This window comes from Delphinapterus leucas, chromosome 13 (genome assembly GCF_059928025.1).
Source record: "Delphinapterus leucas isolate spDelLeu-1000000601 "Yukka" chromosome 13, BTC_Dleu_Yukka2, whole genome shotgun sequence".
Taxonomy (NCBI): Eukaryota; Metazoa; Chordata; class Mammalia; order Artiodactyla; family Monodontidae; genus Delphinapterus; species Delphinapterus leucas.
In genome coordinates this window covers 33,767,363-33,780,975 of record NC_143141.1, presented here as the reverse complement: position 1 = coordinate 33,780,975, position 13,613 = coordinate 33,767,363, and the positions used below count along the sequence as shown (strand labels likewise).

General features: G+C 56.7%; 1 protein-coding gene across 1 annotated transcript in view; it reads left to right on the top strand.

Annotated features, from left to right (window-relative positions):
* DYSF (dysferlin) overlaps positions 1 to 13,613 on the top strand; it is a 199,741-nt gene that overhangs the window by 84,860 nt on the left and 101,268 nt on the right. Inside the window, exons 25-29 of the mRNA XM_089922488.1 lie at positions 82 to 248; positions 1,049 to 1,163; positions 1,452 to 1,557; positions 1,813 to 1,955; positions 3,614 to 3,787. Coding sequence (XP_089778614.1) covers positions 82 to 248; positions 1,049 to 1,163; positions 1,452 to 1,557; positions 1,813 to 1,955; positions 3,614 to 3,787 — 705 coding nt within the window. The remainder of the gene's footprint in view (positions 1 to 81; positions 249 to 1,048; positions 1,164 to 1,451; positions 1,558 to 1,812; positions 1,956 to 3,613; positions 3,788 to 13,613) is intronic.

The window sequence follows — 13,613 nt, the reverse complement described above, 5'->3', positions numbered from 1 at the left end:
AGTGCCTGACCGCCTGCCCACCCTACCCCTGGCCCCAAAGCTACCGCAGCCCCACTCACTTCTCTGTTGCTCACTCTCCAGTATGAGAACCAGACCAAGCTGGCTCTGGTCGGGAACTGGGGCACAACGGGCCTCACCTACCCCAAATTTTCTGACGTCACGGGCAAGATCAAGCTACCGAAGGAGAGCTTCCGCCCCTCAGCTGGCTGGGCCTGGGCTGGAGACTGGTTCGTGTGTCCAGAGAAGACGTGAGTTGTGGACAGGGAGGGCTTGGGGACCCCGTCTGCCCCAGCCATTTTTCTGAAAGGGCCTCGGCTCTATTCATCCCTCTGTCTACGGCCGCTGCCCCTACGCTGGTCATAGCGACTTCCATTTGAACTCTCCCGGGACTGGGGGATCACGAGGCAGCATTCTTTTCTGCAAGGGCTCTAATGATTGGAAAGTCCTTTATGATTGAACCGAAGCTGGCCTCCAGTGGGCTTTGCGTCCACTGGTTATGGCCTTTTCCTCCAAGATACCACAGAAAGCCCGCTCCCTTCTCTGCGTGTTAATCCCTCCTTTAGTGCCCCTCAGAACAGCCTCGTTCGTCCTTCTCCATCTGCATCGCCATCTCCGCCTCCTTCTCCTCTCTCTCTTTTCCAGTTCGGTTGATATTCAACAACTGTTTGTTTGGTTTTTCTTTTTAAAAATTGAAGAGTAACATATATTGTAGTCATGTACTCAAATCTTAAGTATATAGCTCGATAACATTTTACATTTCTACAACTATCTATTGAGCTTCAACTACCCACCGGGTTTTTGACGTCTTCAGTTGGCTTCCTTTTCTCTTTCTTTATCTTGGTGGTGACTTTCTCTTCTGTCTGCAAGTGTCTCCCTGGGTCTCCCCTTGACTCGCTGCCCCTCCTCTCTCTCCCCTCATCTCTCTTGTTGTTGGTTGGGGTGAGGCTGACACAGGAAGGTTGGCCCAGGCTCTGGGGTGCTCTGCTGGGGGTTGTGGACGGCCCGGGGGGTCTCTTCGGCGGAAGCTCTGACCCGCCCCCGCCCACAGCCTGCTTCATGACACCGACGCGGGCCACCTGAGCTTCGTGGAGGAAGTGTTTGAGAACCAGACCCGGCTCCCCGGAGGCCAGTGGATCTACATGAGCGACAACTACACGGACGTGGTAAGGGGGTGCTCTTGGGGCAGGTGGGCTCTGCTTTCCTGGAGGCCTGGACATTTGGGCCCAAGAGGGGCCTGTGACTGAAAGAAGAGGAATGTTCTCCCCTGCTCCCACGTCCCCAGCGTCCATGCCCTGGTTTCCAGGGGGACAGTGTGTGAGATCTGGCAAGGGTAGGACACTGAGCCCGAGTCACACCTGGGGCTTTAGAATATATGTTGTCAGGTTGCATCTTCTCATCTTCCCTGATCACGTCTGTCTCTTCTCATGCTTGCCTGGCCTGTGTTACCCCAGAACGGGGAGAAGGTGCTTCCCAAGGATGACATCGAGTGCCCGCTGGGCTGGAAGTGGGAAGATGAAGAGTGGTCCACGGACCTCAATCGGGCCGTTGACGAACAAGGTGGGCGGCACGTAGAGCCCAGTGAGCACCCGGCAGACTCGCGAGGCATGCCGGAAGGGGGCACGGTTGAGTGCAGGCCCCTTGGGCCTGGGGTTCTGGCCTTCACTGGGCTACTTCATCTGGGGGACTTCCTGGATGAGTCCTCACTATAAACTACAAATTGGGAGTCAGTGGCCACGTGAAGGTCTGTGAACGTTCCCCAAATGGAGAGATGGGGAATAGCCAGGCAGTGAGTGATGGTCACCTCTCCCCCAGGCTGGGAGTACAGCATCACCATCCCCCCGGACCGGAAGCCGAGGCACTGGGTCCCTGCTGAGAAGATGTACTACACACACCGTCGGCGGCGCTGGGTCCGCCTGCGCAGGAGGGACCTCAGCCAGATGGAGGCGCTGAAGAGGGTGAGCCCAGTCGGTGGGGGGGAGGGTGGGGCATGGGTAGGGGTGAGGCCCTGGGGAGGGGAGGCCAGCTGGGCACAGGTGCACACCTCTGTGCAGGGGACATGTACAAGACACACGGGCTCACTCGAGATGCTCGCAGATCGCACCCAGCACTCACACAGATGCACACGGACAGAAAACACCCAAATGCCCATGACCAAGCAAGGGGATGCACTTGGACTTCACGCACAGACCTGGAAGGTGCAAAGGCATATCTAGAGTGTGTCTATGGCTAGGTGTCCGAGGGGCAGAGTCTGAGACAGGGACTCGGCTGCATGCAGTTTATTGAGGCAGTACTCTCAGAAGTGCCAGGAGCAAGGATGTGGCCTCCGGCAAAGTCAGCTTTGGCTTGAGCTGTGGTTCGGGAAGGGGCTCAGCCTGGAGCGCCACAGAATCCTCCTCACCAGGCAAGGGGGGCGGGCTTAGTACGGTCTTAGCCGTCAGTCATTGGCTGGGGGTTGCTGGGGGCGTGCTGGAGGGAGCCTGTTCCCTCCAGCATGGCCAGTTCCCTGGAGAAGGGCGATGCTGGTCAAGGGGCTTGGGTGGGCTTGGTCAGCATTTACCAGAGGGCGTGTACACAGTGTAAGCACACATGCCCACGGCCGTGCCCAGATACTCTTGGGACACAGACAGGTGCAGAGTGAGCTTGTGTGGGCACATGAGTGCCTGTACCTGCTCCTGGGGTCACACAGATGCCTGTGTCGTGCACAGCCTCAGGGCCTGCCTCCCTGGAACCCTCTTGGCCTGCGTCCTTCCTTCCCAAGCGCACGTTGGAATTTTGGCTCGAGAACTAGGCCTCCCCCAGTCCGGGAATAGCCTTTGGCATGACCCGAGTCCCTTCCTCTCTCTCTGGTCACAGTGAATCTAGAGAGGAAGGTCACTGGGTCCCAGGAGAGGCAAGGCTTTTGGGCAGCAGGCTGTTCCTGGTGGCATGAACCAGACTCCACTCTCCCTGTGAGGGCACCCAGGGGACAGAGGCAAAGCCTTGCCAGGCGGTGTGCCTTGCCTGCTCCCTCACCACCAGCATCGTTCCTGGAGAGGGACGCAACTGGCCTCCGGGACCGGGACTGTCACCGAGCTTATGGCCTGGGCCTGACCTGAGGATCATCTCAGGTCACGAGGTGGATGGGAAGGGGCTTCTGGGGCTCCCCCAGGCTGGGAAAGGACCCCTTGAGAAGAAGTGCGGGGGTCTCTCCACACTGACGTAGGCCTAGCCTCGTGGAGAAACAGCCTGGGGCTGGGAAACGGGCTCTTCATTTTGCCTCTGAATTGCAGACCCATTTCCACTTTTATAAGTTGGGATATGAAGAAGAAAAAGGAAATGACAAGAAGACCTTGGATTCGTGAAATCCGCCCGGAATCCAAATAAGCAAACAAGCCGAAAGCCTAGGGAGCCTCTTCTCCCCCTGATTTCCTGACCCGGGGCTCTTGTCACTGCAGAAGCTGCTCAGAGCCCCCTCCTCCGGGCGGCCCTCCCAGGTTTTCCCACCTGGAGGGTGATGGTGTGGGGTGTGTGCGGGGGGATCGTGGAGGGCAGGGAGGGCACAGCTGGAGCCCAACCCAGGACTCCCCACCAACCTGCCAGGTGGCCTCTGAGTCTGCCCTGTTCTCCCATGCAGCACAGGCAGGCAGAGGCAGAGGGTGAGGGCTGGGAGTACGCCTCGCTCTTTGGCTGGAAGTTCCACCTGGAGCACCGCAAGACAGACGCCTTTCGCCGCCGCCGCTGGCGCCGCCGCATGGAGCCACTGGAGAAGACGGGGCCTGCAGCTGTGTTTGCCCTCGAGGGGGCCCTGGTACGTGACAGTGGTCATCTTGGGTTGGTGGGGTGCAGCGTGGTCTCCCAGGGCTGTTCAGGGCTGACGCAGGAGAGGTGCAGAGGACCCCGGGACAGGACTTTGGCTTCAGTCCTCTGAGGTTGCGTGTGGGGAAGGTGGACACCAGTCTGGGTGTCCTCCTAAAATAAAATAGCTCATTTCTTGGCACCAGAAGACCCACTGCTTTTTTGGTAATTGAGAAGGGACCAGGGGAGAGGGCCCCAGCCTTTTGATGGTCTGACCTGTGACGGGGGCCAAGGGATCTGGCTCTTCTTGAAGAGGCTGGCTGGCCTGGGGTTGGGTCTGGGAGGCTTTGGCCTGGTCCAAGGGAGTAGTCTGAGAGGTCTAGTGACCCTGAATGTCCTTGGTTGGACATGAGTCCTCCTGAGAGGACGCTATCTTGTGCGCATCCTCGGGAATTTTGGGGAGAGATGTGCCTCAGAGACCAAACCCCAGGCTGGCTGTGCTGTCTCAGAGAGTACTTCCCAGAGCCAGTGGAATGGGCATCAGGTCAAGGTTATCCAGGGTCAGGATGATGTGTTCTGCACCAGAGATGAGCAGACCCTTCCTGGACAGTCTGAGTGGGGACATTCAGGGCCAGGAGACAGCCTGTCCCCCACTCTGTTGGTTTGGAGACTCCGTCCAAGCATTGGGAGTGAGATGCCTAGGAGGAGACACCTTCTCTGAAATCCAGGTAGGACTGCCTGTCCCCTGAGGGGGCTTTGGGCTGTGACACAGGGGAGCAGGTCCCACCAGCTTCACTGGCTGATGGAATCTGAGTGTGTCCATGTGAGCCAGCTGTGTGTGCGTGCGCGTGCGTGCGTGCGTGCGTGCGCGTGCGTCCATATGAGCATTTCGTCTGGGTGTGGAGCAGTGTGTCCTAGCCCTCAGCCAGGGAGTACAGTGGGGCAGGCCTCTGACCCGATGGGATGGCTACAGAGAAGGGAGTTGAGGCTGGCAGTGGCTCCGAGGGGTAGTGGGCAGAGCCTGGAGGTTCCATCACTCCCAGGGGTGCCAGTGTGGGAGAGGAAACCCTCCGGGGCCCAGATGATGTCAGAGGCTCTGGAGGGAGCCCCTCCTGGGTCTTGGGGGCCAAGCGGTCAGGAGGCTGGAAGGAGACGGCAGAGCTCTGGGCTCTCTGGGGCCCTGAGCTGGTGCTCAGGTGGGAGTTGGAACTGCCACCCAGGCTGGAGCAGCTGCAGCCGGGAGTCTCCTTGTCCTGTCAGAAGGGGCCTAGCTTGGGCACAGGGCAGTGCCTGGGGGAGGTTGTGTGGTTCCAGCTGAGGAGTGGGGAATAAAGACCTCAGCAGGCCTCAGAGGCAGGGCCAGGTCTGAGGGTGCTTGCCCTCTAAGGAGCCAGGACTCGTTTTCATCCGACGGAAACACAACCAAAGTGGGCTGAAGAGAGAAAAAGAGCTTAAGAGCTCAGATTGCTGGGAATCTGATTCACCGAGGTGAATCAGGCATTAGGCCTGGCAGGAACTAGGGGCTCACACAGTGTCCCCGACTCGCTCCTCTGTCTTGGCCCCGTTCTCACACTGGCTCTTTCCATGTCGTTGGCAAAGATGGTGCCTGTGACAGAGGCTGAGGCCACCTTTACAGCCAGCACAGCCCGGCGGGCATCCTGTTTCCTCACAGCTGGAGACCCCGGAGTGGAGAGTTGCACTTTCTCAGTAGTGCCAGTACTGCCTCCTGTGCGATTGACTGGCTCTGCTTGGCCCTGTGCCCACACCAGCCCCTGAGCCTGAGGGCGAGGAACGGAATGTTCTCAATGACCGTCCTGGGTCACGCCCCTTTTCTGTGGTTGACAGCCCCACAGGCTGGGGAGAAGAGCATCTGAAAAGGAAAAAACCCCAAATGGTGGTGGACCCAGAGCTATAGATGACGACCACAGGACTCTTCTCTTTTTTTTTTTTTTATTTGCGGTACGCGGGCCTCTCACTGTTGTGGCTTCTCCCGTTGTGGAGCACAGGACACGCAGGCTCAGCAGCCATGGCTCACGGGCCCAGCTGCTCCGCGGCATGTGGGATCTTCCCGGACCGGGGCACGAACCCGTGTCCCCTGCATCGGCAGGCGGACTCTCTACCACTGAGCCACCAGGGAAGCCCAGGACTCTTCTCTTGAATGAGCAGTAGGAGCAAGTGTGGGTTGTTGAGTGGAGGAGGAGTGCTCTGGTCAGAGCTGGGTTTTAGGGCCATCAATCAAGTAGCCGTGGAGGATGGCTGGGGCCGGAGAGCCTCCCATCAGGAGACCATCAGGAGGCTTGGTTAGAGATCTGGGAAGATGTGACCATCTGGGGTGGGGGCCAAGGGACCGAAGTGGAGGGAGGTGGAGTAGCAGGGCTTGGGGAGGGAAGGGTCCAGTGGGCATCAGACGCTCTGCTGGGTGGACGGTAGGGCCGCTGCCATCGTCAGGCCACGGGGCGCGGTGGGCCTGGGGCTGCGATGAGTTCACGGTTGGCACTGGCAAGCGTGACACACATGGTGAAGTGCTGTATGAGGAAGATGGACCTGGAGGCTGCCTGCCAGGTGGCCCAGGGCAGGGAGGCTGGGGGCGTGGGAGCTGAGCATCAGCTGTGAGGCGAGGGGGCTGAGAGGAGAGAGGGCACAAGGCCGGAGGTGCCCAGAAACCCGTGGATGGAAGCGTGGATGGCTCTGGGGCTGGTCAGGATCTAGGGGAAGAAGACGAGCAAGGCTGGCGGACCCACTGCCAAGCTTTCATGGCTCAGCGACCGGGAGAATGAAGAGGGCCGTTTCCCAGAACACAGAAACCGGGCCGTTCATTCTTTACGTGGGAGAAAAATGTCATGAGGGAGCATTGAAATCAAACGTCAGGTGGGAAAGTGAATGATTGTGATGCAGTTGGGACTCGCCTGTGAAATGTGGAAGAAACCGAAGTCGTGAAGCCCAGAGTCCTGAGGGCGCTTTGCTGACATAGGGAGCCGGAGGTAGACAGTGGTTATAGAACGGCTGGATCCACGAACCTGGGGTTGGACAGTCTTTAGGTGTGACCAGCGCTTGGACAGGACCACAGGCCCATTGGACAGAAACTGTCTGGACCACTCTACTTGAGCAAATGAGCCCCCATCAGCACGTGTGCTCACACACACACACACACACACACACACATGCACGCACACGCACGCACACACACACACTCTCCCCTTCCACGGTCACCTTTACATGCTTCCTGCCAGGACCGAGGATGGCCTGGGTTCCCATCCCTAAGTCTGCTGTCCTTCATCCAGGGATGTACTGATGCTCCAGCAAGGCACTGGGGCTAGAGTCCACCCTGCATCATGGGGGCAGATGGTTGGGTTTTCTGGGTGCCAGGACCAATCTATTGTTCTGGGTACTGGCCTTTGCCCGCTGGTCACTGATGCCTGCCGATTCACTTGGCGGGAGTGTGGTGGGGTGGGTGAGGCTTCTGAATGGCACTGGTTTGGTTTGAATTCTGCTTCCTCTGCTTCAGCTGTGGATAGGTCACTTGTCCCTTTAGTGACTCTGTTACTTATGAATGTCACTACATGTATGGGTCCTCGTAAGGATTAAGGACATAACCCAAGTACAGAGGTGCTTCTCAGTTTTAATGAACATAAGACCCATCTGAGGATCTTGTTAAAACGTATGCTCTTGATCTGCTGTCTGGGTGGGGCCCGAGAGTCTCCATTTCTAACAGCCCATGCTGCTGGTCCAAGGACCATCTTTGAGTAACAAGGATGTCGGGTGCACAGTGCATCCCGAAGATGAGGGAGGCAGTCCCATCGGCCACTACCGGGGTGCCTCTCTGAGGGAGGCAGGGTGTCTGTTCCTGACTGGAGGTGTGTCACCAGGGCCCTAGAGAGCGAGGCAGGGGCAGGTGACATGTTCTCCCTGCTCCTTGTGGGGAGAAAGTGATCTTTTCTTCCAATGATCCTCCACCTGATAGTGGAGGCCTGGCTCATGGGAAACCCCTGTCTGATTAGGAAGAGGGATATTCACGTGTGAATGCAAATAAACCCAACAGAAGCTGCATCTCCGAAGTGCTGAAGGGCAGACTAAGGGTCATTCCAGAGTGACAGTGCCTAATGAGGGTGGCTTCTCGGAGGAGGACCTGGGGAGGCAGAGCTTGGAGGAGTCCAGGACTGTGGGTGGTGGCCAGGTGGGCTTTCTGGTAATCTGACAGTTCTGGATGTCTGGGTGCAAGGGCCAGGCCTGTGGCGCCCCCTTGCCTCCTACTGCCCGTCCCCTGGCCCATGCGTCCACCAGCAAGCTGGGCCTCACTTGCCAGCTCCCCTCCTGAAGATGTCTCACTGCAAGGCAGGCCCAGTCTGCTCATTAGCACGGGCAGCCTTTCCCTGAAACCTTCTGCCGGGGCCAAGCCTGGCTCCCTCTGCGGAGCGGGAGGCCCTGGCTCTGTCTGCTAATCGTCTGCTGTCTCCATCCCGAGCATTATTTTATTTTCGTATTATTCTTTTTCCAGCTAATATCCTGGCATTCCCAAAGACACCGGGTTTCATAATCTTCCTGGCGTTCCCAGGGAGCTGGGAAGTGGAGCACAAAGCTGCTATTATAGCGTGTTCCATCCAGCCTCCCTCTCTGCCCCACACCCCTCGCTGCCGCCGCCACCGCCACCGCCGGCGTCCACCCAGTCACCCCCTCCTGACGCCACCAGACTCTCTGAGAACGCTGGTGACGGCTGCCGGGGATGAGCTCACAGAATCCATCCTGTGGCCCTTGCCCTGGGCCTGCCCTCCACGCGCGAGGATTTTTCCAGAGCCCTGTCTTTGCGCTTGGCCCGGAGTGTCTGGAAGGGTTTTCTGAGATGCCTGAGCCCGGGCAGGGAGAAGAGGAGATGGAGACTCGGCCGCATGTGCTCCTAGTCTTGGAGATTTTTAGAGCTGGAAGGAACTTTCATGTTCGGAAGCACTCTCCACCTGGCTTTGGTGCTACTTGAAATTGGATGCAGAGTTGTGGGTGTGCATGTGTGATCTGTGTGTGCACGTGTGTCTGACGTGTAAGCACGTGTGTGATGTGTGTATGGATGTATATGACGTGTGCACATGTGCGATATGCGTGTGTGTGCAGTGTGCATGTGTGTGTCTGTGGTGAGTAAATTCTGACGTAAAGTCCATGGTTTTCTCCAATTCTCAAGAAAATCTAGGATCCAAAGAGGGTAAGAATTACAAAAATCTGTTTTACCTTGTGCCGAAGACCAGGCTGAGAGCTGTACGTGCATTGTCTCATTTCATCCTCACAGGGACCCCAGAAGGCTGGATTCTATGATTATACCCATTTTACAGTTGCGGAGACTGAGGTTCCAGAACTGCACTGTCTAACATGAAAGCCACTAGCCAGGTGTGGCTATTTAAATTTACATTTAAAGTGATTAAAATAAGAAAATTCCGTTCCCCAGTCACACCGGCCACATTCGAAGAGCTCGACAGCCACGCCTGGCTAGTGGCTACCATATTGGACAGTGCAGAATAGTTCCATCACTACAGAAAGTTCTCTTGGACAGTGCTGCTCTAGAACAACTCTGAGCCCCTAATGTAGCTCCAGAAGAAACTGAGGCCTGAGAAGGAGTTTGCCCAGCGGCACGGCATGAGTCAGTTCTAGAACCAAGGCCGGAAGAGCGGGCTCTTCTGCTCTCTCTCCCCAGATTCATCTCCCCACTTGCTATGAGGGCATAAAGTCCTTCCCCCATAGAGGGCCCTTGAGTGGGGTCCCAGGGAGCATCATGGGCGCTGGCTGGAGCCCTCAGCTGGATGCATCCCCCTCCTCGTCTTGTAGCCAGGCAGCTTGGCCTCCCTGGAGCAGTTGGGCAGCTAGAGAGGAGTTGGCACCACTGCCCCCAGCCAGGAAGCCTCCAATTGGTTGGCAGGGGCCTGAGTCCTGACCTGAAGTGCCAAGGGCCCACAGAGACAGGCATCCCCAGCCCCAGTCAGGGGGCAGGGAAGGGCAGCTGGGAGTCGGAAGTGCTGGGAAGGGGGTCAGGGAGAAGCCGGTGCCAGAGAGGAGGAATTTGGGAATTTGAACTGGCTGAAAAGGAGGTCAGATGTGGATGGGGAGGGGAGGGGCCATCTCTGGACCTGGATGAAATCCTGCTGTGTGCGGGGGCACCTAGGCATGCTTCCTAGAGTGGCTGCTTTGAGCAAGGGCAGCACCTGGGCGGTGAAAGGGCTTTGCCTTATTAAGTAATCAAGACCCCTGGCTGGGTCTGTGGGCCATTGGAAGGCGGCTCTGTGTCTCTTGAATGTCCTAATCAAGCACCTGTTCCACACCTGGCATTGTGCTACGGGGCAGGTTGAGGGCCACCGGAGGATTACACAGAGTAAATCCTCTAACTATGTGGACTCTGGGTCTATCTCACTCAAGATTTGGACGCTGAAGCCTGCGTGCGTCCACTGAAACTTGTGTGTCTGTGTACCTGAGACACAATGCCAGCACACAGGTAAGCATGGACTGTGTGTGTTACTGCTGGGTGGATGTGACGGCTGCACCCCCTGTGTGTCATTATACGTGCATGAGGGTGTGTCCACAGTGGCTAGGGTGACCTTATAATTTATTGTCTGGTCTGGACACTATTAAAAATCATGTTGGAAAATAGGCATAAGCTAGGCAAACGAGGACATACAGTCGTCCTGATGACGGAGGCACTCTGGCATGGCCTAAAACCTGCCTGAGCGTCCTCTGCAGACTTCAGAGACCTGGGAAGCCTAGAGGGCAGGACACACAGGCACATGCAAACACAGACACTCATGCCAGCCCACACGTGGCATTGTGGATTCTCCAGGTTTCCTAATTCCACTCCCAGGCTCCCCAGGGGCTGGCTGGTAGCTTTGCAAGGAGTTTCGCAGCTGCTCTCAAGCCCTGGCTCCAGCTGTAAATTAAATGGGGTTGCACACTCGCCTGCTATTTCACTTAAGGTTGCAATCAGCCCTGATTAGGAAGGGAGGGCTGTGTGTTCCCAAGTTTTCTCTTTTACAGGGTTCTCCTCTGGCCTGGCCTGTGGGCCTGTGTGGGGTTTCCCTGGAAGCGGAGGCCAGAGCAGTCAGGGCAGTGACATGGGTGTGGGCTCCCCAGGGCCCTGACTTGGCACTTAGTCCTGTCCTGCCTCAGATCCCTGCTCAGGTGCTGAGTTCTGATGGGGAAGCAGGAGCTGGGAAGAGCCCTGCGGGGGTCCTGGGAGATCCCGGGCTCTACCAGCGAATTTCCCATGCACCCTGAAGGAAAACATGAACCTCTGGGTCCCAGTTTTCTCACTTATCAGATGGAGGTGATAACAACACAGCAAAAATAACCCCCTCCCCTTACAGAGCAGGGGTTGGCAAACGATGGCCCACTGGCCAAGTCTGGCCCTCTGCCTTTTTGTGTAAACAGGGCTGTATCAGCACAGCCACGCTCATCCATGTGCACATCGTCTACGGCTGCTGTCCGCTGCTATGGCAGCTGATTAGTTGCAACAGAGCCTATATGGCTGGCAAAGGTGAAAGTATTTACTCTCAGGCCCTTTATGGAGAAAGTTTGTCAGCTGTTCTAGAGCACATGCTGTGTGTCAGGCAGTGCCCTCTGCCCTGCTCATGTATTATCTCATTTAGGCCTCCCAATAATCCTGAGGTAGATTTTATTAGTGCTCCCATTTTACAGAGAAACAAAGTGATGCACAGAGAAAACAAGTAATAATTATTTTACTGGTGTTTCCTTGGTTGAATATTGTGAAAAATCTTATGGATGATGGCTGGGCTGCACAGGTTCATAGCACTCTTCTCTACATTGTCATTTGTTATTTGGGTGTCCCAGCAGAGCTGATGGTGAAGAAGAGATCCTGGCAGGTCACCCGAGGCCTGCCTGTGCTGGTCGACGTTTAACAACTGGCTCTCCGGAAAAAAATCCAGAGAACAAATCCAGCTCTTCTTGTAGCATTTGCTCATATGGTATAGATATCCCTGCCATGGCCAATTGCAAGGTCTCAATGTGAGATCACAAAATGTGGGGATAGGAGGAGATGGGCAGTAGCACACCATTATATAGTGTTTATATAGTACTTCCACCTCACAGATACTCTAGATGTAAATCACCTTGGGAGCAAGATAACAGTAAAAGGTAGTGGAAGAATTTGGAAGTGATGCGTTTGAATATTTATCACCTTTGTTTTAGAAATAATTTCTGAAGTTACAAATTTATCTGATTTAATTTTTACAAGTGACTGTGTTTAACAAATGGCTTGCAAATGGCTGGAAATTTAATGATCTCTCGTGAGCCCTGAGAGCCAGCTCCAGCACCTGCTGCTCTCAGGGGTCCTCTGATCTTGTTTACATAAAGAAAGAGATTGGGGCCCCCCATAGTGGCGCCTTTCCTGTCAGCTCTGTCACCTGTGCTCTTTGGATCCATCAGACATAGGAATTGAGTCCTTCCTGTAAGGTGAGGAGGGTGGCTGGCCCCTGAAACCCATATGCTTGACTCCGCTGGGGCAGGGCGTGCCCTGGTGGCCCCTGGAGCTACCTCCGAGGTTCCATTTTTTCCTGACCGCCGTGAGTGTGGCTTCTGTGTTTCTGTCCCCCTCTTACTCAGCCCTGCTGCTCAGCCTGTGTCTTTTTGCTGCGTCCTCCTCTGCTCTGGCCCCTTCTGTCTCCTCCGTGCCTCTGCTTTATAGATCCTGAACCAGACCTCTGGGCCCCGTGTGGGAGTGCCAGAGGGAGGAGGCATGTGTGTGAGAGCCTGTGTGCGACAGCCTGTGTGCAGAAAGAATCTCAGAAACGCCAGGGGTCTGCTGCTCGGTCTTGGATCCACTTTAGGTGGGTCGAGGAGTCCCCTTCACAGACTCCTTGTTTTCCCAGAACCTGCCCACCTCCTCCCTGTGTGGCGGCCAGGGTCCCGGGATGTCAGCCCTCAGCAGAAAAGGTGGGCTTGGTCACTGGCTCAGGGGACCCCTGGGAAGGAGAGTTCCTCACCCTCCTGAGCTCGGGCATCTCCAGGGAGCCGTGGCTGCCAGCGGGGCAACAGCGGGTTGGAGGCCCCCCAGTCCCCTTGGGCGAGCAGCAGGGTCCCTCCCACAGCTAGCCACAAGACCAAGTGCGTGGCCACAGACTGCGTGGCTGCCAGCCCCAGCCTGGGAGTCACATCGGCATGAGCTATGGAGGTAGGAATGTGACTGTGGGAAACTCAATGCCCCGAGCCTGGCCTGGGGCTGGGGAAGAGTGTGAGTGCGGGGTGGGGGTGAAGGGTGGGTGGGTGGAAACCAGACCGTTAGCTACCCCTGCAGCCTGGTTCTGCTCAGGGCTCCAAGTGAGAGCAGAAGGAAGCCAGCCCCGCTGCTCCCGGCCTCGCCCTGCCCCAGCCTTGCCCCTCTAGCCAAGCCTTCCCTAAGCTCTGGGGGGGCAGGCCTCCTCCAGCGTGTCACTGCTGCCCCTGTTCCAGCACCCCTCTTATTTCCCCTCCTCCGGGAAACCTTCCTGAATGGGACCTTCCAAGGGCCCACCATGTTCCATTCCACCCCACAAATGGCCCCATCCTGGGGTGTAAGTGAGCCCACATCACTCTCTCTTTCTCTGGTGGCATCTGACCCTGAGCCCCAGGGTCAGATGCTGTCTGATGCACACTTTCCTGTCCCTTTCCCTGGGACCTTAGGCCTGAGTGCTGTGCACATGCCTTAGGGCGGGGATGCTGGTGATTCATTCCATGCGATAAATCTTCACTGAATGCCTACTAAGTGCCAGACACTGGGGTCAGGTGCAGGGGATAAAGGAACGTGCATGCCTTACCTATACACATGGAAAGATGGATGCAGGAGAGATGCTAGGAGAGGCTGGGTAGGGGCTGCTGAT